Raw genomic sequence first — 25,822 nt, 5'->3', positions numbered from 1 at the left:
ATTCTAAAAAGATAACAGCATTTTGCTTTTCCCCTATAAGTGTGGGATATTTTCGTCCGCGTAATTTTCGTAAAAAGGGTTACAAAGTTTTTGCTTCATGTATTAATATATAGATTAATAATATTACTGCCGCTTCAAAATACATATTCACATATTTCAACGAAAACCACGTAATATCTAAACAAGATGCCGGCTTAAATGATTTTCATTAAATAAATTACCATAACTAATAATACAACCGTGGGAATATCAAAATGAAATTTCTAAGAAACGAACTGGTCGTGAGGTGTGATTTGCGCGATACCATCTGCCATACTGATTTCGGCTGCACCTGGTACAATTTCTATCTAATATCCGAAGGCATTGCACAATACAATTGGAATTTCAAATCAAATCAAAATGAAATTTTTTTTTTTATTCAACCTAAATGAAAGTACATACTTATTGAACGTCAAAAAGAACTACCGCCAATTCACAAAAACTCTAGCTTCCGTCCTGAGAAGAACTTGCAAGAAACTCAGCGGGCATGTCTTTTTTTTTTAATTATAGATTTTTTTTTAAATATTCATTTTTATAACATAACAACTATTGCAATATTGAGATGCCCGGAGCGAGCAACTCATTCCCACTTTGTGCAATCTTCTAGATAATCATTGACTTTATACTAAGCTTTATTGCACAGATGTTCTTTAATAGTTTTCTTAAAGCTATGTATGTGTAGGTTCTGAACATCTTGTGGGATTTTGTTGTACAGGCGCACAGACACACTTCATCTCGGAAATCAGGTTGTGATTTACACCCAAACAACCGCTAAATACAGTATTAAAATTGTTGACACGAATGTAGATGTCACGAAAACCGGACCTACGTAATTTGATATTCACAGTTTAGAAATAACGCGTACGAATTATATTTAAAAGGGTGAAAATTTCCTTTATTAGTCTAGTTTTATTTGGTTACGTGATCAAGAAATTTCGACGGCTGTTCAGAGTTCAATAATTTCGAAATTTCGACTTATGGTTATGCCTACTACGTTTAGTTATATTGAAGTCCTCGCTAGTGATAGGACCTCTTGTGAATCCGCAGGGGTAGGCACCAGCACCTTTTTTTTTTCGGGCCGGGTCCGATCCTCCTACGAGGTCCCCGCGCCTAGGGGGCACGTGGGACTTCACAATCTGCAAGGTGTTTGAAGCAGACCGCGGGCCCAAGGAATTTTAGGGCCCTACCCACTAAACGACTCCCCTGCACTCTTCGCCCAAGCGTTACTCTATTATCAATACTCCTTGACAGCGCGCTAGAGTGCTGGTAGCGCGCCGCGCGGCCTCCACCCCCTCAGGTCGCCCCTTGACCTTCACCGGGGGGAAGCCGCCAACTACAGGAGCCAAGACGTACGGGCGTAATCCCTTATTAATTTTTTATTTTTTAGTTGAATTTCAATAGCTTTTTTCAATTTTTCAAAAATTTCATCTGAATCAGTCGGTAACTTATCCGAGAAATAGGTGATCGACGCGCCTGTTAATTTCCCTTCTTGGTCTAGACGCAGACACCCCGGGTCTCGGGTAAACCAAAAATCGCTAATCCTGAATATCTTAGTAAGAATAACGGATCAAACTGTTTAAAATATTGTTTTTTTTTATTGCTTAGATGGGTGGACGAGCACAGCCCACCTAGTGTTAAGTGGTTACTGGAGCCCATAGACATCCACAACATAAATGCGCCACCCACCTTGAGATATAAGTTCTAAGGTCTCAGTATAGCTACAACGGCTGCCCCACCTTTCAAACCGAAACGCATTACTGCTTCACGGCAGAAATAGGCAGGGTGGTGGTACCTACCCGTGCGGACTCACAAGAGGTTCTACCACCAGTAAAAATGTCATCGGTCCTTAATAAATGCCAAATTTCCAATTAATCCGACGTTTTGAAGTCAAAATCATGTTCAAAGATTCCGTTACATACTTCCATACGTATGAAGCTAATAAAAGCGTATTAAAAAAAGGTAAAAGAAATCTGAAGAAATACGAAGATACAAATATCACTTATGTTCTATTTAAAATTCAAACAAACTTCAGTTATTAAAATACTCAAACCTATGTTTACTTCCCAAGTTTTCTTTCACTTCCTTCTGTTGTTTCAATACGAGAAATCCGTCTTGTGTCTTTAGAATATTTCGAAACTCGATTAGAATTTGTGAAATTTGTCTTTGGCTAATCCGGCGTTGGTTGTTGTCCTTACAACGTAACCGAGTTAGAATAATGACAAGTATAAATGTGTGCTTTGAAATACGAGAGGAAGCGTGGTTAAATTAAGATAAACAATTAGGTTAGGTTCCACGGGTGGTTGAGCGTTGTTTTGATACTATTGATGGGCAGACTAGCTAACAGTCCACCTGTTACTATGTGGTGACGGAAGCCACATCACGTCAAAAGAGAATGCAGACTGCTATTGTTGACTAACTTAAATAATACGTCTTGCATTTCGATTAGTGACACAAATTACTAGAAAAATATCGTAAAAAAAAATTTAGTTATTGTATAATCGTTTTAATCTAAGCAGTATTTTTTTATTGCTTAGATGGGTGGACGAGCTCACAGCCCACCTAGTGTTAAATGGTTACTGGAGCCCATAGATATCTACAACGTAAATGCGCCACCCACCTTGAGATATAAGTTCTAAGGTCTCAGTATAGTTACAACGGCTGCCCCGCCCTTCAAACCGAAGCGCATTACTGCTTCATGGCAGAAATAGGCGAGATGGTGGTACCTACCCGTGCGGACTCACAAGAGGTCCTTCCACCAGTAAATCTATCTGTTTAGTATCTTTTGTAAATAAAATTTAGATTGTTTTTTATTTGTGTCCGATTGCTTAATGAACAAATATGATTTTTTTTATTGCGCTTGTAGGCAGACGAGCATCCGTCGCCCATAAACTTCAGCAGTGCCAGGGGCAGAGCCAAGCCGCTGCCTACCGATACTATACCGTAATGATAGTTTTTTGATAGGCCGCTTTCGCTTGCATCTTGCACCACTTACAGTCGGTATGGAGGCATACCTGCCAGCCCACGCGCTGTACTAGGGCCGTTTGTCTAACGCAAGGTTACAGGTACAACCTTATCATGGCATTTGTGGAGTTACGGGTCTTAGATAAACAAATACCTTGGCTCCGATTCCGATATACCATCAACAATGCGGCCAATAAAAGGAATTTAAAAAATATTGCTGTAGAGAAGTGAGCCCTTTCAGAGGTACCTAATGCAAGTTTTGACCTCATATGTCTCAAAATCGATTAGAAGACGGCGTTATTGCGGTATGGGCGGGTCCTGAGTCTACGGGAGACTCCGAGAAATGATAAGGTGTGCCTTTGTATTGTTACGCGCTGGGGTTCGGGATAAATAAAATTCCACCGAAGTATAAATTAAAAACTGTATTCAACACTTAAAACACTCAACAAACACTTTAAAACTCTCAATTCGCTTCTTTCGCTTCGCTTCATTTCGCTTCGAGTAGTTCCGATTACTAACTGACTGCGTGCCATCTCTGCAAACGCTTTTATAGCCGATACCACATCCCTAGAATTATCGAGAATATTCCACACATTTCGAGTATTGTGTTTCCATTATCTGATAATAGATGGCGCTGTACTTCTTGAATGTTCCAGGTGCTGCTAGGTCCTTCGATATTCGTTCGACTATTCGGCAATAGATGGCGTTACTCTTACCGGCGTAACTATTTAACTTTCTTAGGCCCATAATATCAATTGTAGTATATACTAAAATCGAAGGTTTAAACTGCCACTGAAGATTAATTTGTAGTTTCAACGAAAGTTAAACTCCCCTGCAGAGTTTAAGCTCTCGCAAAGTTTAAAGGGCCATGAAGGAGCGCTTAAACACAACTCAGGGGTTTAAGCTGTTCTTTTAAAAATTTGATTATTGTTATATTAATTTTAATCTTTCAATTAATACGGCTTGTATATTGGTCGTATATTTCAAATCCACGAAAACATTTCAATCTAAAGTTAATTGAATAGCAAACATTTACATAGCGCGACATTTTTTGCATTCTATATTTTGACGAAGCGCATGTGCTTTCCATTCCACGACTGATTTGACGTCATTCCAAACAGTATTCTGTCAACGGAAACTTTGCGCTAATCTTTGACTGTTTTTAGAACGAATCCATGTCTTCTATTTACATATACATACGTAATAGACACTATGTAGGTATTACTAATTTTTTTTATTGCCCTTGTAGGCAGACGAGCATACGGCCCACCTGATGGTGAGTGGTTACCGTCGCCCATGAACTTCAGCAATGGCAGGAGCAGAGCCAAGCCGCTGCCTACCATTCTGTACTAATAACATTCTGAAAGTATCCTACTCCAAAGAGAAGAAGTACTGCTCTCTCTTAATAATTTTAATAATTTTGTTGGAATTACAATTAGAACGTATTACAAAACCGGCGGTAGCCTTCCGCTGAAGCCCGCCGTACTTGGGCAGGGCGGGGCTGGCAGTTACCACTATGCTTAGACTCGCATTCTTTAATCATGTTTTTTTTTCATTGAATTATAGTAGTCAAAAACATCACTGGTTATTGTGGCTGATAGACAGCTGGTTGTCACCGTGAGACATGAGATAAAAGTCTATATTTATTAGGGCAACGATCGATTTCGGCATAGCGGTAGAAATAAGCAGAATGACGGTAGGAATAGGCAGTATGATGGTACAGCACCTCGTAGGGGCAACGAAATTACCATTTACAAAGGCCAGAGGATCTCGCAACAGGATACCAATCTTCGGAAGACGAGGCCACGTGATCCGCATTTATTTACACAAACACTAGACTCGAAGTAATTTCCACCGTGACTCATGAATGATTCTCCGGAAGCGGTAATGTGGTGAAAGTGAACTCAGTGCTACATAGATAAGACCCGGGAAAACCCGAGTTTTTCAAATCGTCAGTTTTAACCACAATTACTGTCATTTTGAGACATCCTAAGATGTAATATAATGGCACTTCGTAAATAAGGACATTCGACTGTAAGTTGTATCATGCTCGTATACACGACGAGTGAGCAGGGACGTCTTAAACTAGACTGGGGCCCTTGGGCACACAAGAATTTGAGGCCCTTTTGGAAAGTAAAAAAAGCGAATTATAATAACATTTTTTTACTGAGTATGAATGACTATTTATTATAGGTAATCAAATACAGTATGATATAATAATATTAATTATATTAGAATGCTTTTTTTTTTTTTTTTTTGGTCACGAGGTAATCGCAGGACTTCCGCCCTCCACTGGGGATAGAGGGCGGAGCATGTCAGAGTCGAACTGACTAAAACCTCCTGTCGCTCAACAACCAACGTCCAAACCTCGCATGAGACAGAACTCATGAAGAGGCAAAGGGGGGAAAGTGAAGCGTTTAGTGCGGAGCACATTTCTCCCATCACCCTACCCCTCGGGACGCCGATATTAGAATGCTGCTGGTTTTTTGGTTACGATTACGATAATGGTTTCTGTCGGGATTTCTGTTGAGCAAAATATTCCATTATATCTTTAAAGTAAATTTTTTGAAGGATATCACTTTCTATGCCCATAATTGATAAATTACTCAGCCTTTCTTGTAACATTGTTGTTCGCAATTCATTTTTTATTCTCTTAAGCTGCGAATATGACCGCTCTCGACTACAATTGGTAACCAAATTGTCGGTCCTTCGGGGCCCCCTGAGAATGGGGGCCCTGGGCACGGGCCCCGTGTGCCCTTATGGTAAAGACGGTATTGCGAGTGAGGGTTATTAAATAAAGAGAAAAAATACGTGGATGGGATGCGAGGTAGGCTGATTATCTTGACATTAGAAAAAGTATTGGATACGGAAATTAGCAAAATAAGTGATAAAAAAGTTGTATTAAAAGAGATCTGGGTCTGCGGAGGGACTTCGGGTCCCTCTGTATTTTGTACCGCATGTTCCATGGGGAGTGCTCTGAGGAATTGTTCGAGATGATACCAACGTCTCGTTTTTACCATCGCACCGCCCGCCACCGGAGTAGAGTTCATCCATACTACCTGGAGCCACTGCGGTCATCCACAGTGCGTTTCCAGAGGTCTTTTTTGCCACGTACCATCCGGCTATGGAATGAGCTCCCCTCCACGGTGTTTCCCGAGCGCTATGACATGTCCTTCTTCAAACGAGGCTTGTGGAGAGTATTAAGCAGTAGGCAGCGGCTTGGCTCTGCTCCTGGCATTGCTGAAGTCCATGGGCGACGGTAACCACTTACCATCAGGTGGGCCGTACGCTCGTCTGCCTACAAAGGCAATAAAAAAAGAAAAGTTAATTAAAAACCGAATTATAATAATTTTTAAGGTACACAAATGTTTTTTTTTGTTTCCGCTGTCAATACTGCAACCAGATTATAGAGACGAGAACACTTCTAAATATCCTGTTTGGTTTATTTTGCCATTCATTATTTCCTCTATCTACATGATTTTTTTACCCTGAGCTGTGTGATTTCATACCAACCGCGAACTCGCCGACTAAAAACAAAAAAATGTACACTAAATTCACAAAAAAACTTTAACTACACAAGGTGCCGACACACAAAACACACAATACAAAAACATTACTGAATCTCAAACTTATTAATCATTTTAAAAGGCGTATGAAGTGTCGTTACTAAAGTTACTACAATTATCGGCTTAGGCACTTAAGCATCAACACATGTAAAGTCCGTTAAGCTTCACACATGCGATAGATTAATTAATTCTAAACCGACGGCACTGACCTCGACCCGAACCGGTATACTTACGTAATGGCTGTCAGTTTTATTTTAGACGACAGACCTGCATGCGCTACGGTTTTGATAAAAAAAACTATAACAGTTATATTTGTAGGCAGATTGATGTCGAATCAGCCCTGTTTGGACCTGACATCCTGTCCAGTTCAATCGCTAGCAATCATTCACATCCGAGTAAGACATTTTTATCTCCCATTTTGGTTTTAAATGACAAACGAAACTCATGGTTAGGCAGTCGATTAGCTGTGGTGTGACGTGCTGAACGACGGTAAATACTTATAATATGTTGGGCGGTATACTAGTCTGCCTTAAAAGTAGAAAACAAGGCTTAAGGCCCACCTGTAACCTTTATAAATCTTACGGCTTGTAAGACTCATGAGGTCAAATATGTAACCTTTATTCGTTATTATATGAAACAGTGAAAGCTCGTCTCACATGACTAAATCAATAATATCAACCGTAAAGTTTAGTGTTCTGGGAATTACATACCCGATCCTGTAGACCGAATGGTAATTAGTCGACGTCGCCCTAAGCACGTCATTACGGATCCTCCCGATCTATTAACGGTGCTTTTAGGTACCACAAGCACCGGTCAACGTTCTCGTCGAACCCGTCGCTTGCGGCGAAGGGCTCGACGAGCGAATTAACCCATAGACACAGCCCATTGAGTTTCTCGCCGGATCTTCTCAGTATGTCGCGTTTCCGATCCGGTGGTAGATTCTGCGAAGCACTGCTCGTACTAGGGCCAGTATTAGCAACACTCCGGTTTGAGCCCCGTGAGCTCACCTACATATTAGGGCGAAGCTGAAGTAGCGTCTCAAGGCTATCAGCAAAGGTAGAAAAAAAAGTGTTCAGCGACAGTAATAGGCGGCTTAGTGACCTCTACCCTCACAGAGTTTTTTCCTAATACCCGTATTTACAATACATTTAGGAATCATGAATTAGTGCCGCTATAAATGAATGACATCACGCAAGGTATGTAATAAAAATATTTATTTATTTATTTGCGTAACGCTGCAGTCATGGTCGTTCACGAACTGAGACTGGTTTGGCACCCCGTGTCGTCCACAGCCTAAGGTCACGCTGGACACGTCACACGGGTCAAACGTGACCCGATTTAACGAGTTCTCACTGATCTAATGTCAGTATTAATCACGGACTTATCTGAACACAGGGTTCGTTTACACGTGTCATTAATATGTCGGATATGAAGATTTGCTTAATGTAAGAAAGGCTTTTGGAAAGTACTTAACGGTAGACCGCGGGCCATCCTGCTCTTGGCCTGGCTCTGCCTCTGTCTATGGGCGAAAGTTACCACTCACCATCAGCTGGTATGTTCGTTTGTCTACAAGAACAATAAAAAAAAGCATTGCAGGTTTTGGCCCGTCTGGTTGTACTCAGCTGTCAGAGTTCGTCAATATCATCACGTGAATACCGCCCCTAACCTGGATAAATTATGCCCTAAATCTTAATACTGAACAACCCCAAGCTATAACTCTCCTGTGTTCGATCTTTAATGATAGATTTGGACGCTGTCATTAACTTCGGTTGTCACTGTTTACACTTGGGTAGGCGTTCAGCAATCAGTAGGCGAAACAAAAACCTGCTTCCGAACCTACACAATACTGCAATAACCAAAACGCTTTTTTTTTTTTTTTTTTTTATTTGTTTTTTTTTTTTTTTTTTTGTCAGGAGGAAATCGCCGGACTTCCGCCCTTTTCTGGGGATACTGGGAACTGGGGAAGAACAAGAGAAATAGCGGATGTATGTAAGAAACGAAGGATAAATGTGGCATGTTTGCAAGAGACGAAATGGAAAGGAACACGAGGTAGAGAGATTGGTGAAGGATATAAACTCTTATATAGTGGGAGTGATGGAAGAAAGAATGGAGTTGGGATTGTGCTAGATAGTGAGTTGAAAAAATATGTGACGGATGTAAGACGAGTGAATGATAGGCTGATGCTAGTGAAATTAATAAAAGATGATTTGATTATTAATGTTGTTAGTGCATATGCCCCACAATCTGGATGTGATAGAAGTATGAAAGAGAAGTTTTGGGTTGAGTTTGACTTGCTGATGATGGATATTCCTGACTCAGAAGAGATATATGTGGGTGCAGACTTCAATGGGCATGTAGGACAAAGGAATGATAGATATGAAAGAGTGCATGGAGGATATGGGTTTGGTACTAGAAATGAGGAAGGTGAAATGTTGTTGGAAGCTGCTTTAGCGTTTGATCTAGCAATAGCTAACACATTTTTCACTAAACGCAAGGAACATCTTATAACATGCAAAAGTGGAAACTGCAACACCCAGGTGGATTATTTTTTGATCCGACGACATAAAATTACTTCTGTTAAAAACTGCAAAATTATCCCGGGTGAATCCTTAGCTCCTCAACACCGTTTATTAGTATTGGACTCTAAGCATTACATACGCAAACAAACAAGCAATTCCAAACCGGTCCCGAGAATAAAATGGCATATGATTGGGAACACAGAATGTGGTGAAAAATTTAGAAAACAAGTAGTAGATAAAATGATAGAAATGAAAGATTTGAGTGGACGAACGGTGAATGAATGTTGGAATGAAATGGCTGAGTGCATAAGGAATGTGGCAAAAAGTGTGTTTGGAATGTCAACGGGAAAGAAAATTAAAGATAAAGAAACTTGGTGGTGGAGCGACGACGTTCAAAAAGCGCTTAAAGAAAAGAAAAAGACCTTTAAGAAATTGCAGAACACAGATTTCCCAGATTTGGTGACGAAAGAGAAGTTAAAAACAGCATATAAAGAGAGCAAGAGGGCAGCAAAAAAGGCTGTAGCTATTGCCAGGGCCAAGGCACAGGATGCATTGTATGAGTCACTAGAAAGACCTGAAGGACAAAAACACATTTATAGGATAGCCAAAGCAAGAGAGAAGGATGGAAGAGATTTTAACCACATTAAGTGCGTGAAAGATAGTGCTGGAAGAGTGTTAACAAATGATGAGGAAATAAGAGATAGATGGAAGAGGTATTTTGAAAGGTTGATGAATGAAGAGAATGACTGGAGTGGTGAACTGCAAAATGTTCCGATAAATACTGGTGTAGTAAGGGAAATAAGTATGCAAGAAGTACGAAAGGCTGTACAAGATATGAAGAATGGAAAATCTACTGGACCAGATGGTATTCCAATAGAAGTGTGGAAGTTTCTGAAAGCGGATGGATGCACGTGGCTGACTTTATTCTTCAATAAATTGTTTCAAGAAGAGGCCATGCCTGACGAGTGGTGCAAAAGTTCACTCGTGCCTGTATTTAAGAGCAAAGGTGACATACAGGTATGCGACAATTATAGAGGAATAAAGCTCATGTCACATAGTATGAAAGCTTGGGAGAAAGTGATAGCGAGAAGAATGAGAGATGAGAGTGAGGTATCACAGAACCAATTCGGGTTCATGCCGGGACGCAGTACAACGGACGCCATTTTTTCCCTGCGCCAATTGTGCGAAAAATATCGCCGTGCAAGTAAAAATGTGCACATGGTGTTTGTTGATTTAGAAAAGCGTATGATAGGGTTCCCCGTGAGGTTTTGTGGTGGAGCATGAAAGTGAAAGGAGTGCCAGGGAAATACCAACGGCTTGTTCGAGCTATGTACGGTAGAGCTAGTACGTACGTACGCTCCGCAGCTGGCGATAGCGACGAGTTCAGTGTGGCGGTAGGCTTACACCAGGGATCAGCTTTAAGCCCTTACCTGTTCATCCTAATAATGGATGCCCTAACATCGGACATACAGGAAGAGGCGCCTTGGTGTATGCTGTTCGCCGACGACATTATTCTCGTTGGAGAGGAAGGGCCTGAGATACAGAGGAGATTGGCAAAATGGAAAGAAAGGTTGGAAAACGTGGGTTTGAAGATCAGTCGAACAAAAACCAAGCACATGTTTTGTGATTTTGGTGGTTCTTCAGACTTCACGCCAATCGCCTTAGATGGTGTATCCCTGCCAGTCTGCTCCGACTTCAAGTACCTCGGCTCTATACTCCAGAACGACGGCAACATAGACCGGGACGTCACAAATAGAATAAACGCTGGTTGGATGAAATGGCGACAGGTCTCTGCAACAGCATGCGATCGTAGAATGCCCCTTCAGCTCAAGGGCAAAATTTACAAAACGATCATTAGACCTGTCGTGCTGTATGGATCTGAGTGTTGGGCGACGAAAGTTAAGCATGAAAGAGGAGTGCATGCGGCAGAGATGCGAATGTTGAGATGGATGTGTGGAGTAACAAGAATGGATAAGATAAAGAATGAGTACATCAGAGGAAGTGTGAAAGTGGCCCCGGTAAACAACAAATTAAGGAGCGGACGGTTAGCGTGGTATGGACATGTGATGCGTAGAGAGAAGATGCATGTGACTAGGAGATGTATGGAAATGGTAGTGCAAGGTAGAGGGGGAAGAGGTCGACCGAAGAAGACATGGATGGAGTGTGTGAATGACGATATGAGAGAGAGAGGAGTGAGTGTTGAGATGACGGCTGATAGAAGAGAATGGAAGAGAAAAATTAGCTGTGCCGACCCCACATAGTGGGATAAGGTGGAGAAAAAGAAGACTGGGCGGGGTATGTCAGAGTCGAACTGACTAAAACCTCCTGTCGCTCAACAACCAACGTCCAAACCTCGCATGAGACAGAACTCATGACAAGGCAAAGGGGGGAAAGTGAAGCGTTTAGTGCGGAGCACATCTCTCCCATCACCCTCCCCCTCGGGACGCCGGACTGGCGGTCGTCGGCGCCACGACCACCAGCCCTCTCGGTCGGCAGACTGTCCGAAGCCCGCCTAGATGGCGCCGGTTAGAGTGGGTTACCCTACGGAATACCCCGCTGGGCCAGAACCAGCATGGGTCGAGGATAGCCGGCCTTCCATCACCCGGATGCTCTTGCGTAAAACGCGTGCAGAGCAGCTTGCACGTCGTCTTCTTAGGCCCCCCTCGCCGGTCCCCAGACTGACATGTGAGGGGGACCCGAAACACTTAGAGGGCCAGGGCTTGGGCGAGATCCGCCTCCCTGGCCCCCGCTCGACGGCGGCGGGATTGTGCGTCTCTCACGCGCCCCGCCGCCTCCTTCTGCGAGATGGTGCACTCGCAGAAGTCGAGCATCGCCTTCCACGACTCGTCGTCGCCGAGCATCGATGCCACAACACTCGGCAACGACAAGTCGGTTCCTATTTTTGCGACGAGGACACGGCGCCACCCCTCCCATGCGGGGCAGGCAACGAGCGTGTGCTCTGCCGTGTCCAAGTCGCAACCACAATGGTGGCACTCTGCCGTCGGCTCGGCTCCGATCCGGTGCAGGAACTCACCGAAACAACCATGCCCAGTGAGCACCTGCGTGAGCCGGAAAGTGAGGCGTCCTCTGTCACGATTCACCCAATCCACAAGGACCGGGCGAATCGCCTCGACGGTCCTACGACCAGCCAAAGGATCGGCCAGCCGTCTGGACCATGACTCCAGCACGGACCGCCGAGATTGGCCCCTCCGCGCTCTGACCACACTGGGGCTGGGACGCGCCACGCCCCGGGCACGAAGGTCAGCCCGCCACTTATAGTCAGCGGCGAGCGCCTCCGCTTCCAGAACCCAAGGCGGCGTCCCAGCCAGTACACACGCCGCCTCAAAGGAGATGGTGCGATAACCACGGATGACCCTGACCGCGATGGTGCGTTGCGGCCGTTGCAGCAGCTTCGCCACCCCCACGGCCAGGGACTGGCCCCACACGGGCGCCCCGTATAGGGCCATTGATCGCACCACCCCCGTATAGAGACGGCGCGTCACCTGGTCAGGCCCCCCGACGTTGGGCAGAAGCCGGCTTAACGCGCCGGCCACCCCCAACAAACGAGGGACCAGGTTCTGAAAGTGAGCACGGAAGGTCCAACGACTGTCCAGAATGAGGCCGAGGTACTTCAACTGCACCCCGACCCCGATACGGACGCCTCCAACCACGATATGGGCATCGACAGGTGGCACTCTCCGGGGCCTGTGGAACCACATGGCCTCGGATTTACTGAGCGCCACGTCGAGGCCCAATCTCCTAATTTTGCCGACGACATGCGCCACCCCAGCCGTAGCAAGACGGGCAGACTCAGCAAAACTCCCCCCCCGGGCCACGACCAACGTGTCGTCTGCGTAACAGATAACGCTCAGGCCCGGGAGGAGGGCACCTCTCAGCACCCAGTCATACCCGATATTCCACAAAAGGGGGCCGAGCACCGACCCCTGTGGAACACCGCGCACGACCGGGAACCGGTGCAGGATCCCACCGTGTCCGGTACACGTGACCGATCTGTCCTCTAAGTAGGAACCCACCAGCCGGCGAAGGTAGGGGGGCACTCTATGTCGTTCCAGCGCCCCCCCTATCACGGACCAGGGCACGCATTGGCGATATCGAGCGACACCGCCAAAGCCACCCCACCCCTGGAGACGGCCTCCTCCGAGAGGGCCCGCACGCGAAGGATCGCGTCTACCGTTGAGCGGCCCTCTCGGAAGCCATACTGCTCCGCCGACAGATCGGGTCCCACCCCGACTAGATGCTGGATGATGCGGGCTGCCAGAATGCGTTCCAGCAGCTTGCCCACCTCATCCAGCAACACGATGGGACGGTACCCGGCGGCAGTATCCGCCGGGCGCCCCTCCTTTCTCAACAGCACGAGTCTGCCCGTCCTCCACGATGAAGGAAACCGTCCCGACTCGAGGCAGGAGTTGTAAAGTCTCAAGAGTCGGTCCCCTAGGGCACCAAGAGCCAAGGCCCAAACCCGGCCATGGACACCATCCGGGCCGGGTGCAGTGTCCTTCGCGCACATTTTGCGAACGGCCACACGGAGCTCCGCCCCCGTTATATGGGGCACCTCAGCAGGGGCTTCGCCGTCGTAGTCCGGCGGCGCGTCCATAGCGGGAGCGACAAATCCCTCCCGCTCCTGCGGGAACAGCGCCGAGACGATGTCCCGCAGCTGCTGAGGCTGGAGACGCTCCGTGATCGGGGGGGCCCATGGGCGCATTTTATTGCGCACCATATGATAGGGCCGCCCCCACGGATCCTCATCCAGCGTCTCCAAGAGACCCTCCATGTGTTGGTTCTTGGCTCTTCTGATGGCCAGCTGCAATGCCCTCTGCGCGACGCGAAATGCGCCGTGCAGCCGGGCCTCTGCTGCCGCGAACGCAACCGGATCGTTGCGCCGCGGCAGGCGGCGGCGGCGATGTCTGGCGCACTCGCGCCTCGCCCGAACGCACTCCACGCGGAGTTGCGCAATTTCGGGCGACCACCAGTACTCCTGGCGATTAGGAAGTCGAGGGCCGATCCGGGGCATCGACGCATCACAAATGCGACGCATCGTGTCCCGGAACCACCCCGCCTCGACCTCGACCTCGACCGGGTGTGGACGCATGGGCGCCCACGCCGCCACTATAGAGGCTTCCATCAGGAGCTCCTTATTCAGGCGCTTCAGTGCCCACTTGGGGAATGACCGAGACGCACTACGGGGGTGGTCCCCGTGGACGTCTGCGACTGTGGAGCGGGCGGAGAGATCAAACCGAATATATCGGTGATCTGACAGCGTCTCCGCCCCCTCCAAAACCTTCCAGTCGCAGATACGGCGCGCGATGGCTGGGCTCGCGAACGTAACGTCCACAATAGACTCGCCCTGCCACCGCACGCACGTCGCAACCGAACCTCTATTCAACAAACAGAGGCCGACCGCGTTCGCCCACCTCTCCAGTAGCCTACCACGAGCGTCCGAGCGGGGGGAGCCCCATGCGACAGACTTCGCGTTGAGATCCCCCGCGAGAATCACTGGACGGGGAGCGAGGCGGCGAGCAATCGCCCCGATCCCGCCCAGGAAATGCCCGAACTCGACAGTAGGCCTGTTCGGAGAGAAGTACGCCCCGATCACGACGGTCCCTTCCAACTGCACCGCGACGAACCCTTGGCCCCTGGTCACCATCGCCAGGGGGGGGATCGCCGCGTCTCTTCTTATGGCTATGGCCGCCAGGCCGCCATCGTCCCCGAACCAGCAATCATTTGCCGGGGGAACGAAATATGGCTCGGCGACCACAGCCACATCTATAGACCACTCCGCCATACTCTGAGACAGCATGTCCTGAGCTCTGGCGGAGTGGTTCAGGTTTCCTTGGAGGAAGCGATAGGTGCGGTCCATTACTGTTGGACCACATCCATCGCTCCCTCCCCCTCACCGCTGCCCCCACCCTCCGGCACCGGCGCCGCAGCGGGGATTACAGCGTTGGCCAGTGCTCCTCTGGCCAACTTTCTCTTCTGCCGGCGCTTTGACTTCCGGTGCCGGTTGCGTTCGGTGTTATCACCGGACGGGAGGCACGCCTTTCCTCCCGCTCGGTGGTTAGCCCCGCGCCCGGCCGCAGCGCACAAAGCGCAGTGCGGGGCGGCCGCGCAGGACGCCGCTTTATGGCCCAGCTGGCCGCAGCGGAAACACAGACCGCTGCGGTCAACCGAGCTAGTGCACCTGGCGAGACCGTGGCATCGCCAGGCGCGTGGTTCAAGCAGGCGCACATGGGCCGCCATCCAGCCCACGCGCAGCCTGCCTGGATTCCCCGACGGTCCCCCGGGCGGAGGAGCAGCCAGGGAGGCAGCCGTCTCCAACGGGCAACGCACCCACACTGAGCTGGCCCCGGTATAACCACGGCGCAGCTCACCCACGGTCACATTCTCCGGTGCACAGTTGCCCTGGGTAGCGACGGCTGCTCTCACCTCATCCCTGGTGGTGCAGTCGTCCAGGCCGGTCACTCTTAATTCCGCCATTTTTACCGGCCTGTGCACCCGCACCTCCTCCTCAGGCAAGACCATACGGAGCTTCGCCGCCAGACGCTCCGCGATGCCGGGACTATCGGCACCGGGACATTCTAACAGCTTGGCCCCATTGGCCGTCTGCCTGCTGCGGAGGCCTTCCTCCGCCCCAATCTCGTCCAGGTTGATTGCTTCACGCGCCCGGGCCATCACATTATTATATGTCATGCCCTTGGCCTCAGCGGCAGGCAGTAAAGTTATAACCACTGCCGCTGATCGCGGCGCCCGCGGCGACTTCTTCCCTTTTTTAGTTTTTTCTAGTGTTTTTATAGGAAGCCCAAGTAGATTCTTATGAACACTTCCTGATCCAATCTGCGGTGCAAATTGAATCTCTTCTCCACTCTCTTATCATGAGTTCTCTATCTCTTAGAGTTCTTTCAACTGTAACATCCCTTAAAAGGTTTTAGCTCAGTGAGTACCTAGCTTTTATCATGCAGCGGTAAACAGGGAATCTTGGGAAGGGCCTTTGTTTTTGAACTCCATTCGTAATCCATCAAGTGATTTCTGGTTTTAATCAAACGTCGCTTTAAGGTTTAGGAAAACTACGCGATAACGAACTCCATAGTTGGTATCAACGAGGCATTGTTAGAAATACGTGCTCAATGTTAGGGTTGCCAAAGATTGACATTAATATTTTTCGGTTTTTTTTAAGACGTTTCACGTCTTAATGCCACCCGCGAAAGGGTGTATATCCTCAGGGTTGATGGCGTATTCCTGCCCATTGCTACCCCAGCCTAGTGATATATTCTAGTTTAAACCCGCAATGTAGATCGATCTATTGTCTCAACCATTAATTTACTAACATTGTGGTTTCTATTTCCTCTGGTCGAGGATGTGCTTGTATCTCTATCTAATGTAATATTTATTCGAATATTTTTTCTTATTTTCTCATTATTGTGCCAGCCCTAATGCATCAGACAGGAAATGAGCGTTCGTCACAAAACCGGACGTGACAGCGACCTACGCCATTGAAGTGTTTGTATCAAGTAACATGTCTTAATTTATTTATTGAGGTCGGTAATACTATTTACAGATGGGAAATTAACGTTCGTCCTATTCTAAATACTTAGTTATGTATAGCCACGTATTTAGTTTCCGTTTTCAGGAAACGAGAACCGTGTCGGAAGGGTTGTTAAACTTGTTGATTAAACATTGAAAAATGTTTCACGTGTCGTCAGCTTCGAACGAACGGTGTCATCTGATTTAGAATAATGTTATACTAGTTTTTGCCCGCGACTTCGTCCGCGTCGAATAGTTCACAAATAATGATTTATTTTAGAACAAATTTGGTTACCATAAAAAACGTTATAGTGAGCCAACCTTAATATATAGGCATATGCTGTCACAGAATTTTTTTTAGATCTTTTAAAGGGGAACAATTCTGTCATACATTATTTTAGCGAATCTTTAACCGTTTCTGCAGCGCACGCAGCGGAAGCTCTCAACAGGTAAAAATAACCCCGATTTTGTAACATTCTTTATTGGTGCTCCGCTTGTATTAGTCTTAGTGTGATGTTATATAGCCTATAAGCCTTCCTCGATAAATGGGCTATCTAACACTGAAATATTTTTTTAAATTAAACCAGTAGTTCCTGAGATTGGCGCGTTCAAACAAACAAACTCTTCAGCTTTATAATAATATTAGTATAGATTGTATCTATTTATTAGAATCATTAATTAAGAAGTCAAACTCAAAACATACTCATTTACAATCAGCACGTTACGAGCTCAGGTCTAATGTTAACACACTGTCTATACGGCTATCTGTGTATAGGTTTGTTTATAATTTTGATAGTTTCCTCGTCTTAGTAGAGGGGGAAGAACAGGGGTCGACCGAAGAGGACATCGATGGAGTGTGTGAATGACGATATGAGAGAGTGAGGAGTTAGTGTTGAGCTGACGATTGATAGAAGAAAATATAAGAGAAAAATTAGCTGTGCCGACCTCACCTAGTGGGATAAGGTGAATAAAAAGAGAGAGTCTCCTCCCTTTTTTTTTGACCAATTTCTAACATGAGTCCTGATTGTAGAGTCCGTTGCTGCTTGAAATCAATATAAATAACATCTTATTAAAATTAGAAATATCGAGAACATCTAAGTATAGAGACACACGCGGTGGAAGTCATACGTGAATATTTATTAACTACGTATTTCATTAGAAAAATTGGTACCTGCTAGCGGGATTCGAACATTGGCACAGTCTCATCGCTCGGAACAAATACGCCGGGCGTCTTATCCTTTAGGCCGCGGTGAATTCGAATATTCGTAGATAATAATCGAGGAGTTGACTAATCTCTATTGAGGGTGGCGGCATAACGCCTGTGAGCTGACAGAACCTACGCGATAACTTCAAAAGCCGAGACACGGTGGGCTTTTTGGCAGGAACGCGAGGAGTGAAGTTGTGTGATTTGTTTTATTTTGTCTATTTAGTGTTTCTTCAGGTTTAAATGTGTAATAATGGTGGTTTATTAACTGCTTAATATCTGTGAAAGTGCACAAATGTGGGCAAACGAAACAAAGCCGCTGGACGTAACTTCTCGGGATCCTACAAAAAGTCCACTGAAAAAATCTCAGTAAATGACCACAATTTTAATGAGATTACATTTCATCCCATATCATCTTATCTCATTTCATTTCACTCAATATTATCATTGTTCATAAAAATAAGAATATAAATTAAAATAAGACATGACTTAAAGGTCTTAGTAACCAGGTCATAAAATACCTTATAAAAAAAAAAACGAGACACAGTACTCTCGTAATCTTAAGAATATTTACGTTTAATAACACAAAGATTAATCTAGGAAGCTTATGCCGTATATGGCGTTGATTCGCGCCGTATATTCCCATATATAGGGCACAACAAACACGTTGTTTTCCGTCGTCCGTATACAATTTCAAACGTGGCGCGCGTGTTATTCCCATAAACGCGTATTATTAATGCGAACGATACAATTATGAATTTGTTTCATACCGGATAACATTGATATAACCTTGGCGTCGGACAACAGTTTTATTCTTTGTGTAGGCTTTTTACTCGGGGTCTTGTGGATCCGCACGGGTAGATACTACAACCCTACTGTTAACATTTGTCGTACTGTTAACATTTAAATTTAGCCTATTTTTCCGCTGTTTGTAAAATTGCTGTAACATGTTATAAGAGATCGCTGTACATGCCTGTAACTGGCTTACATACCAGTACTTAATTTTATACATGTTAATTTTAAGCTTGAATGTTTTGTGTGTATTGCTATTGGTGTGTCTAAATAAATAAAATAAATAAATAAACCCTGCCTATTTCTGCCGCTAAACAGCAGGTAATGCGTTCCGGTTTGAAGGGTAGAGCAGCCGTTGTAATGTAGAAGAGAGATTTAGAACTCATGACTCAAATTGGGTGGCAGCATTTGTGTTGTTGAAGTCTATGGGTAACCACTGGTGGTAGGACCTCTTGTGAGTCTGCGCGAGTAGGTACCACCACCCTAGCTATTTCTTCCGTGAAGCAGTAATGCGTTTCGGCTTGAAGGGCGGGGCAGCCGTTGTAACTATACTGAGACCATAGAACTTATATCTCACAGTGGGTGGCGCATTTACGTTGTAGATGTCTATGGGCTTCAGTAACCACTTAACACCAGGTGGGCTGTGAGCTCGTCCACCTACCTAGGCAATAAAAAAAAACACTTTCCACCGGCTCGATCACTTTTCTCAATAATGAAAAAATGTACGTGAAAGAATCCACGGCCTGTTAAGTGGTCGCCGGCGGCCAAAGACGTGACAACGTCAATCTAACCTCAACATGAGATCTAATTCTCGATTGACTAACGGTCTGTCCCAAGCCGGAAGCTTGATTGCTTTGTAGCCGAAATAAGACTGCTGCTACCCATTCATGGGTCTCATGGTACAGTTATACCGCCTCACAGCAAGGGATAATGCTTATCTGGAAGACTGTCGAGAGAACTCCGCAATCTTGCCGATTGATATGATTTCAATCTAAGGAAGTCAGACTATTTTCCATTTTAGTCGTGAGCGGTTGCCCTTACCTAAAAAATCTCGTGTCTAGTATTAATATAAGGTTAAAAAAATACTCACATTTCACTTTTGTCTAGTATTAATATAAGGTTAAAAAAATAATCACATTTCACTTTTGTCTAGTATTAATATAAGGTTAAAAAAATACTCACATTTCACTTTTGTCTAGTATTAATATAAGGTTAAAAAAATACTCACATTTCACTTTTGTCTAGTATTAATATAAGGTTAAAAAAATACTCACATTTCACTTTTGTCTAGTATTAATATAAGGTTAAAAAAATACTCACATTTCACTTTTTGGTGATCATGAGGCAATCTGAAACAAACAAACAAGTTACTAAATACTGTGTTATTTTTCATTATCCTGTACGAAAAGATACCTACTTATTCCATCTATACTTCTATACTAATATCATAAAGAGGAAAGATTTGTTCGTTTGTTTGTACTGAATAGGCTCCGAAACTACTGAACCGATTTGAACAATTCTTTCACTATTTGGAAGCTACACTATCCTTGAGTGACATAGGGTATAATCTTTTTTTTTTATTAGGAATCCTTACTAAAACTCTTATAATGTAACCCGAGGTGTAAAAAAATTACCTAAAATATTCTTTACATCGCGTGCCCTGCGAAAACTATTCATGATAGAATAAAATAATGCACTACGACTTTGTAGAACATTATTATTTACAAAAAGTGTCGCCAAGGCATATGTCTTACTATTGTTATGCCGCAGTAAGTTATTTTATTTAAAAAAATAAAACAACGTCAAATGTCAAACGGGCCGCTTGTAGCATATAAAAGCTGTTATGATGATAACTTAACAAGTGTGCCCAGAGCTCGTTCATCTGGCTAAGCAAAATATAAATAATAGTTCAAAAATTAAAACGAACTATTTATAGCTAGATGAACAAAAAATTGAAAATAATTTTGTGTAAGTTAAAAGAGCGATTAAGAAAATAATCGTGGAGTGTTTAAAATACATACCAACAAATACATACCATTCAGAGTTTGGGTAAATACTGAAGGTTCTTTTAAATAAATGAGTTTGAAGTGTTAACAGAATTTCTAGGTTACATTAAAATATAGGAAATAGTTTTAAACCTGCAAATTGATAAACCTAACCTAATATAATTCGAGTAAGGAAGTGTACTAGCTTAGATAATTCTGTCGACCTCGCCACGGAACAGCGTGAAGGCTGAAATTTGCATATCGTGACGAAACCATTTGCACAACAATTGTATGGATCGCGGAGTACTCGCTCTCACATCCGTACATCATCAGAAATGTGTCGTAGGATCTTAGCAGAAGCTTTATGTACCAGAGCCCATGACAGACCCACACCAGAACGCTATCAGGATCTTAGTAGAGGCTTTTAGGCACCAGAACCCATTCAGAGCGCTATGACATGCCCTTCTTCAAACAAGGCTTGCGGAGAGTACTCAATGGTAGGCAGCGGCTTGGCTCTGCCCCTGGCATTGCTGACGTCCATGAGCGACGGTAACCACTTACCATCAGGTGGGCAGTATGCCTACAATGGCAATTAAAAAAGCATCACAACCCAAATGCCGGTTACCTTGAGATACGAAGTCTCGATTCTATCGTAAAAGGGTAGTCCTAGTCTTCGAGGTCGAACCCGCGATTGCTTCGCAAAAATAACTAAGATGTTAGTACCGATCCGCGTGAACATCATCACCAGTGTACATCTATACTAATATTATAAAGAGGAAAGATTTGTTTGTTTGTTTGTATTGAATAGGCTCCGAAACTACTGAACTGATTTGAATATTTCTCTCACTGTTTAGAAGCTACACTATTCTCGAGTGACATAGGCTATAATCTTTTTTGAAAAAATTTGGGATCCTTACTAAAACTGCAATAATTTAACCCAAGGTGTAAAAAAATTACCTAAAATATTATTTTAATCGCATGCCCTGCGAAAACTATTGCTGATAGAGTAAAATAATGTTCCACGATTGTGTGGAACACATTATTATTTACAAAAAGTGTCGCGACAGCATGTCTAACTATTATAGTTATGTCGCAATAAGTGTTCTTTTAATTAAAAAAATTAAAACTACGTCAAATATCGTTCAAATTTTTGTTAAAACCCGAGCGAAGCCGGAGCGGCCAGCTTGTAAGTGTGTATAGCGCGTCGCCACCGCGCCACACGTTATAACCAAGGTCACCGCTTCGATACGATTAGTCTAATCCATATTTAGTTAGACGGTCCGTGACGCGCGTGACCCACTTACAAGCATGTGTGCTTTGTGCACAGACAGCACGTATCATTAATGAAAAGATACTTATAATGTGTACACATTTATGAGATTATAAATTCGAAACAAAAAATACAGCGTAAAAAGCAATTGGTTTTCTAACAGAAAGGTTAAATTTAACTATGATTTTTTTTCCAGCCTATGCCGGTAGCCTTGAGAGGCAATTTTAGCTTCACCCTAACATGCAGGTGAGCTCACGGGGCTCAAACCGGAAGTATTGCTAACACTGGCCCTAGCAGGAGCAGTGTTTCGCAGAATCTACCACCGGATCGGAAACGCGTACCACTGAGAAGATCCGGTGAGAAACTCAGTGGGCTGTGTCTGTGGGCTAATTTACTCGCCGAGCCCTTCGCAAGCGACGGGTTCGACGAGAACGATGACCGGACTATGATATGAATTATATTGATAAATCGGCAACGTGTCTACCTGTTATGAGTGTTTGTGAACATACTTCAAGATAGGTTTATCTAACTTAAGCCGAAATGTGCAATAGCTTTGTGGACAATTATACCGCTGCTACTAGGGATATCAGGAAAGTAGTAATAAATAGTAATTATGTTGTACATAGTAGAATAGTTATCACAATTGTTTAGATCGTGTAAATTTTAAAAATAAATAAAACAAAATATGTACCAAGACTTCAACAGAATTTAAATTAATTCAGGTAACAACTAACATTACTAATAATAAGCATTAAGTTCTTATCCATTAAATAGTTAGCTTAGAAATCGGTTTCAAATTTGGAAAATCCTTGATAAACTGATCTAAGTAGAGATAACACTTTAGTAGTGTTATTAATTAAACTTTGCAAAGCAAGCAAGCTGTGATATTTTTACTTTCAAACTTTAAAAGTTGTAACTATACTGAGCGACTTAACCACCAGCTGAGATTCAAATGGAGGGTCACTTTCCAAAAAAGGGGAATCATTAATTAATAACCCGGGTTGGTACAAAGCTTCATTCTTTTGACTCTATGCACTTAAAAAGCACGGTGCAAGCAACGCTAGCGCGAGTTACAAAACGTTCCACGCCATCTATTGAGAACAATGGTAATGTTGAATACCTACCGTATATTAGAAGTGTCATTAATTAATATCTATTTACTAAGTAAATAAGTGTAATTAAATACACTTTTAATTACATTTTTTTAAATAGAAGGAGATTTTTATTATAACAATAGTTCTTACAGATTAAGACGGTAGACTTCCAGCTTAGAAATGTACTTGGTTTTCCTTTAAATGCAAATCTATACAAATATAAATAAAATTGAAATAACCGCTTTTTACTACATGCATATAAATATATATACACCAAAATAACATTTTTTACAATGTTTGTCTGTCTGTCTGTTTGTTCCAACTAATCGATCGATCGCTGGATCGATTTTAACGGGACTTTCACTGATAGGTAGCTGATGATATAAGGAGGGGTGGAGGGTTTATTCTAGGGCCGGATAATGCGCGCCTAAGGTGACATGATCCGCACTATGGGTGAGTGCAGTGGTTAGTAAATAGTACGGTTGTAAAAAGGACATGACTGTATGGTCTCAAACAACCAGTACACCTACAATGACAGGTGCGTTACAAAACGCAGGGAGGACCAAAGTCCCTCCGACGAACCAGAGGTTTTTGAAGTGAAACTTCTTTAGGCGCATGAGGGTAAATTTTTTACAGAACGTCACGCAGGTATGCAACAGAAGTGACATCAAACTACTATTGAAATTAAGTAGGTACTTGTCAAATGTTAGTAGTAGTAGTTGTTGTATTTTTCCAACTGGAAAGGCAAATGTATCATACCATACAGCCTAATATTTTATAATTTTTTTGTGAAAAATGTTAATAGGAATTGAAATGAAATGAAAAGAATTTGGAACATTAATCAAATAGCATGAAATTAAATTAGTCAATTCAATTGGCAAAATATTAGTCATTTACAATTTAGAAATCTAAACATAATGTGACTGTCAACACTGAGGTTTGAGATTGACATTTGACAGACTTTTGGCGGGAACATATCTTCCTTTTTCCCTTCCTCTAAGTCTCGGAAATCTAAAGTTTTAGATTTGTATAAATATATATAAGCAAGATTTATAAATAAGTTCGCCAAAAAAGTTTCACTTCTGACATGTGTACTTTGTACGCACGCACTTTTTTTTAGTTTCAGTGGGTGGACGAGCTCACGGCCCACCTGATGTCAAGTGGTTACCGGACCCCATAGACAACGTAAATGCCGCCACCCATCTTGAGATATGAGCTCTAAGGTCTCAGTATAGTTACAGCGGCTGCCCTATCCTTCAAACCGAAACGCATTACTGCTTCACGGCAGAAATAAGCAGGGTGGTGGTACCTACCCGTGCGAACTCACAAGACGTCCTTCCTATCACCAGTAAAAACGGCCTGTCATTAGTTAACTGCACAAAAAACAACTGAAAGCAGTTTCTGTGAGTATTATATTCTAGACGATGACATAACGCCTGTCACATTGTATTGACAACCGAAACTGACAGTGCGACAAATGTTCGCATAGCTACAGGTAAAGGCGCTGTCGTAGCACTAGATACTGGATATCTTTTGTCGCTTCTCGCGGGCCCACGTGAACCACATGATTTTCAGTATCCATACCTTAATGTGCCTTAATATAACTCACTCCATCATAAATTATTGCTCCCACTCTGCGAAACACCGTGCCACATGGCGTCGCATCGCCAGAGCATCGGTATCGCAGGATCCGAGTAATGCATGACCACGACCACTCTGTCAAGAGTGTACGACTAGGAAGAGATTTGAAGTAGTCGTGGCCTAACGGATAAGACGTCCGGTGCATTCGTGTTGAGCGATGCACCAGTGTTCGAATCCCGCAGGCGGGTACCAATTTTTCTAATGAAATACGTACTCAACAAATGTTCACGATTGATTTACACGGTGAAGGAATAGCATCGTGTAATAAAAATGAAACCCGCAAAATTATAATTTGCGTAATTACTGGTGGTAAGACCTCTCGTGAGTCCGCGCGGGTGGGTAACACCACCCTGCCTATTTTCTGCCGTGACGCAGTAATGAATTTCGGTTTGAAGGGTGGGGCAGCCGTTGTAACTACATATACTTGAGACCTTAGAACTTACATCTCAAGGTGGGTGGCGCATTTACGTTGTGGATGTCTATGGGCTCCAGTCACCAGTTGACACCTGGTGGGCTGTGAGCTCGTCCACCCATCTAAGCAATAAAAAAAAAAGAACTTTAATATGTGAGATCGAAGCCTTATGTTAATGTAACTAATTTTAACTTCCGTTCCTTCGATTGTTAAAATTTACATATTTATTTGTATTGCGATACCGAAGCATGCTTGTCCTGGTGAAACTAGAAAAGGTTTCGGAATACGCCTGATACTTGTTTAAAAAAAATCGCTTTTTTTTACCTACCTAAGTTGATAGCCTTGAGAGGCTATTTCAGTGTAACCTTAACTAGTAGGTGAGCTCACGGGGCTCAAACCTTACGACATTGCTAACACGAACCTTAGCAAGAGCCGCCCTGCGCAGAATCTACCACCAGATTGGAAACGCGACCCACTGAGAAGATCCGGCGAGAAACTCAGTGGGCTGTGTTTGTGGGTTAATTTACTCATCGAGCCCTTCGTCGCAAGCGACGGGTTCGACGAGAACGATGACCGGTGCTTGAGGTATCTAAAAGCACCGTTAGTGGATTGGGAGGATCCGTAATTACTCATGCTCTTTCCTGTATAGATAATTACGTAGCAACTTAGAGTATACATAAGCAAGCTAATAGTTTTATGTATACTCTAAGCGTAGCAACATTGAATTAATAATAATTGTATTATATTATTATAAGTTCACAACTGTCACTGCCAACTAGTTTTGTTATCACTCAATCAAA

The 25,822-nt window shown here is 44.0% G+C and overlaps 2 protein-coding genes across 2 annotated transcripts in view; one reads left to right on the top strand and one right to left on the bottom strand.

The window, feature by feature from the left end:
* The window catches only part of LOC101737866 (inverted formin-2), a 94,966-nt gene that overhangs the window by 25,352 nt on the left and 43,792 nt on the right, over positions 1-25,822 (bottom strand). Inside the window, exon 3 of the mRNA XM_038011944.2 lies at positions 19,941-19,969. The gene's annotated coding sequence lies outside the window, so the exon portion shown is untranslated. The remainder of the gene's footprint in view (positions 1-19,940; positions 19,970-25,822) is intronic.
* Positions 8,828-10,369, top strand: LOC119628759 (uncharacterized). The gene has a single exon (XM_038012208.1). It carries the CDS (start codon positions 8,828-8,830, stop codon positions 10,367-10,369), a length of 1,542 nt encoding a protein of 513 aa, XP_037868136.1.

This window comes from Bombyx mori, chromosome 7 (assembly GCF_030269925.1).
Source record: "Bombyx mori chromosome 7, ASM3026992v2".
NCBI lineage: Eukaryota > Metazoa > Arthropoda > Insecta > Lepidoptera > Bombycidae > Bombyx > Bombyx mori.
The sequence above is the reverse complement of the archived record's forward strand: the minus strand, read 5'-3'. Positions and strand labels throughout refer to the sequence as shown.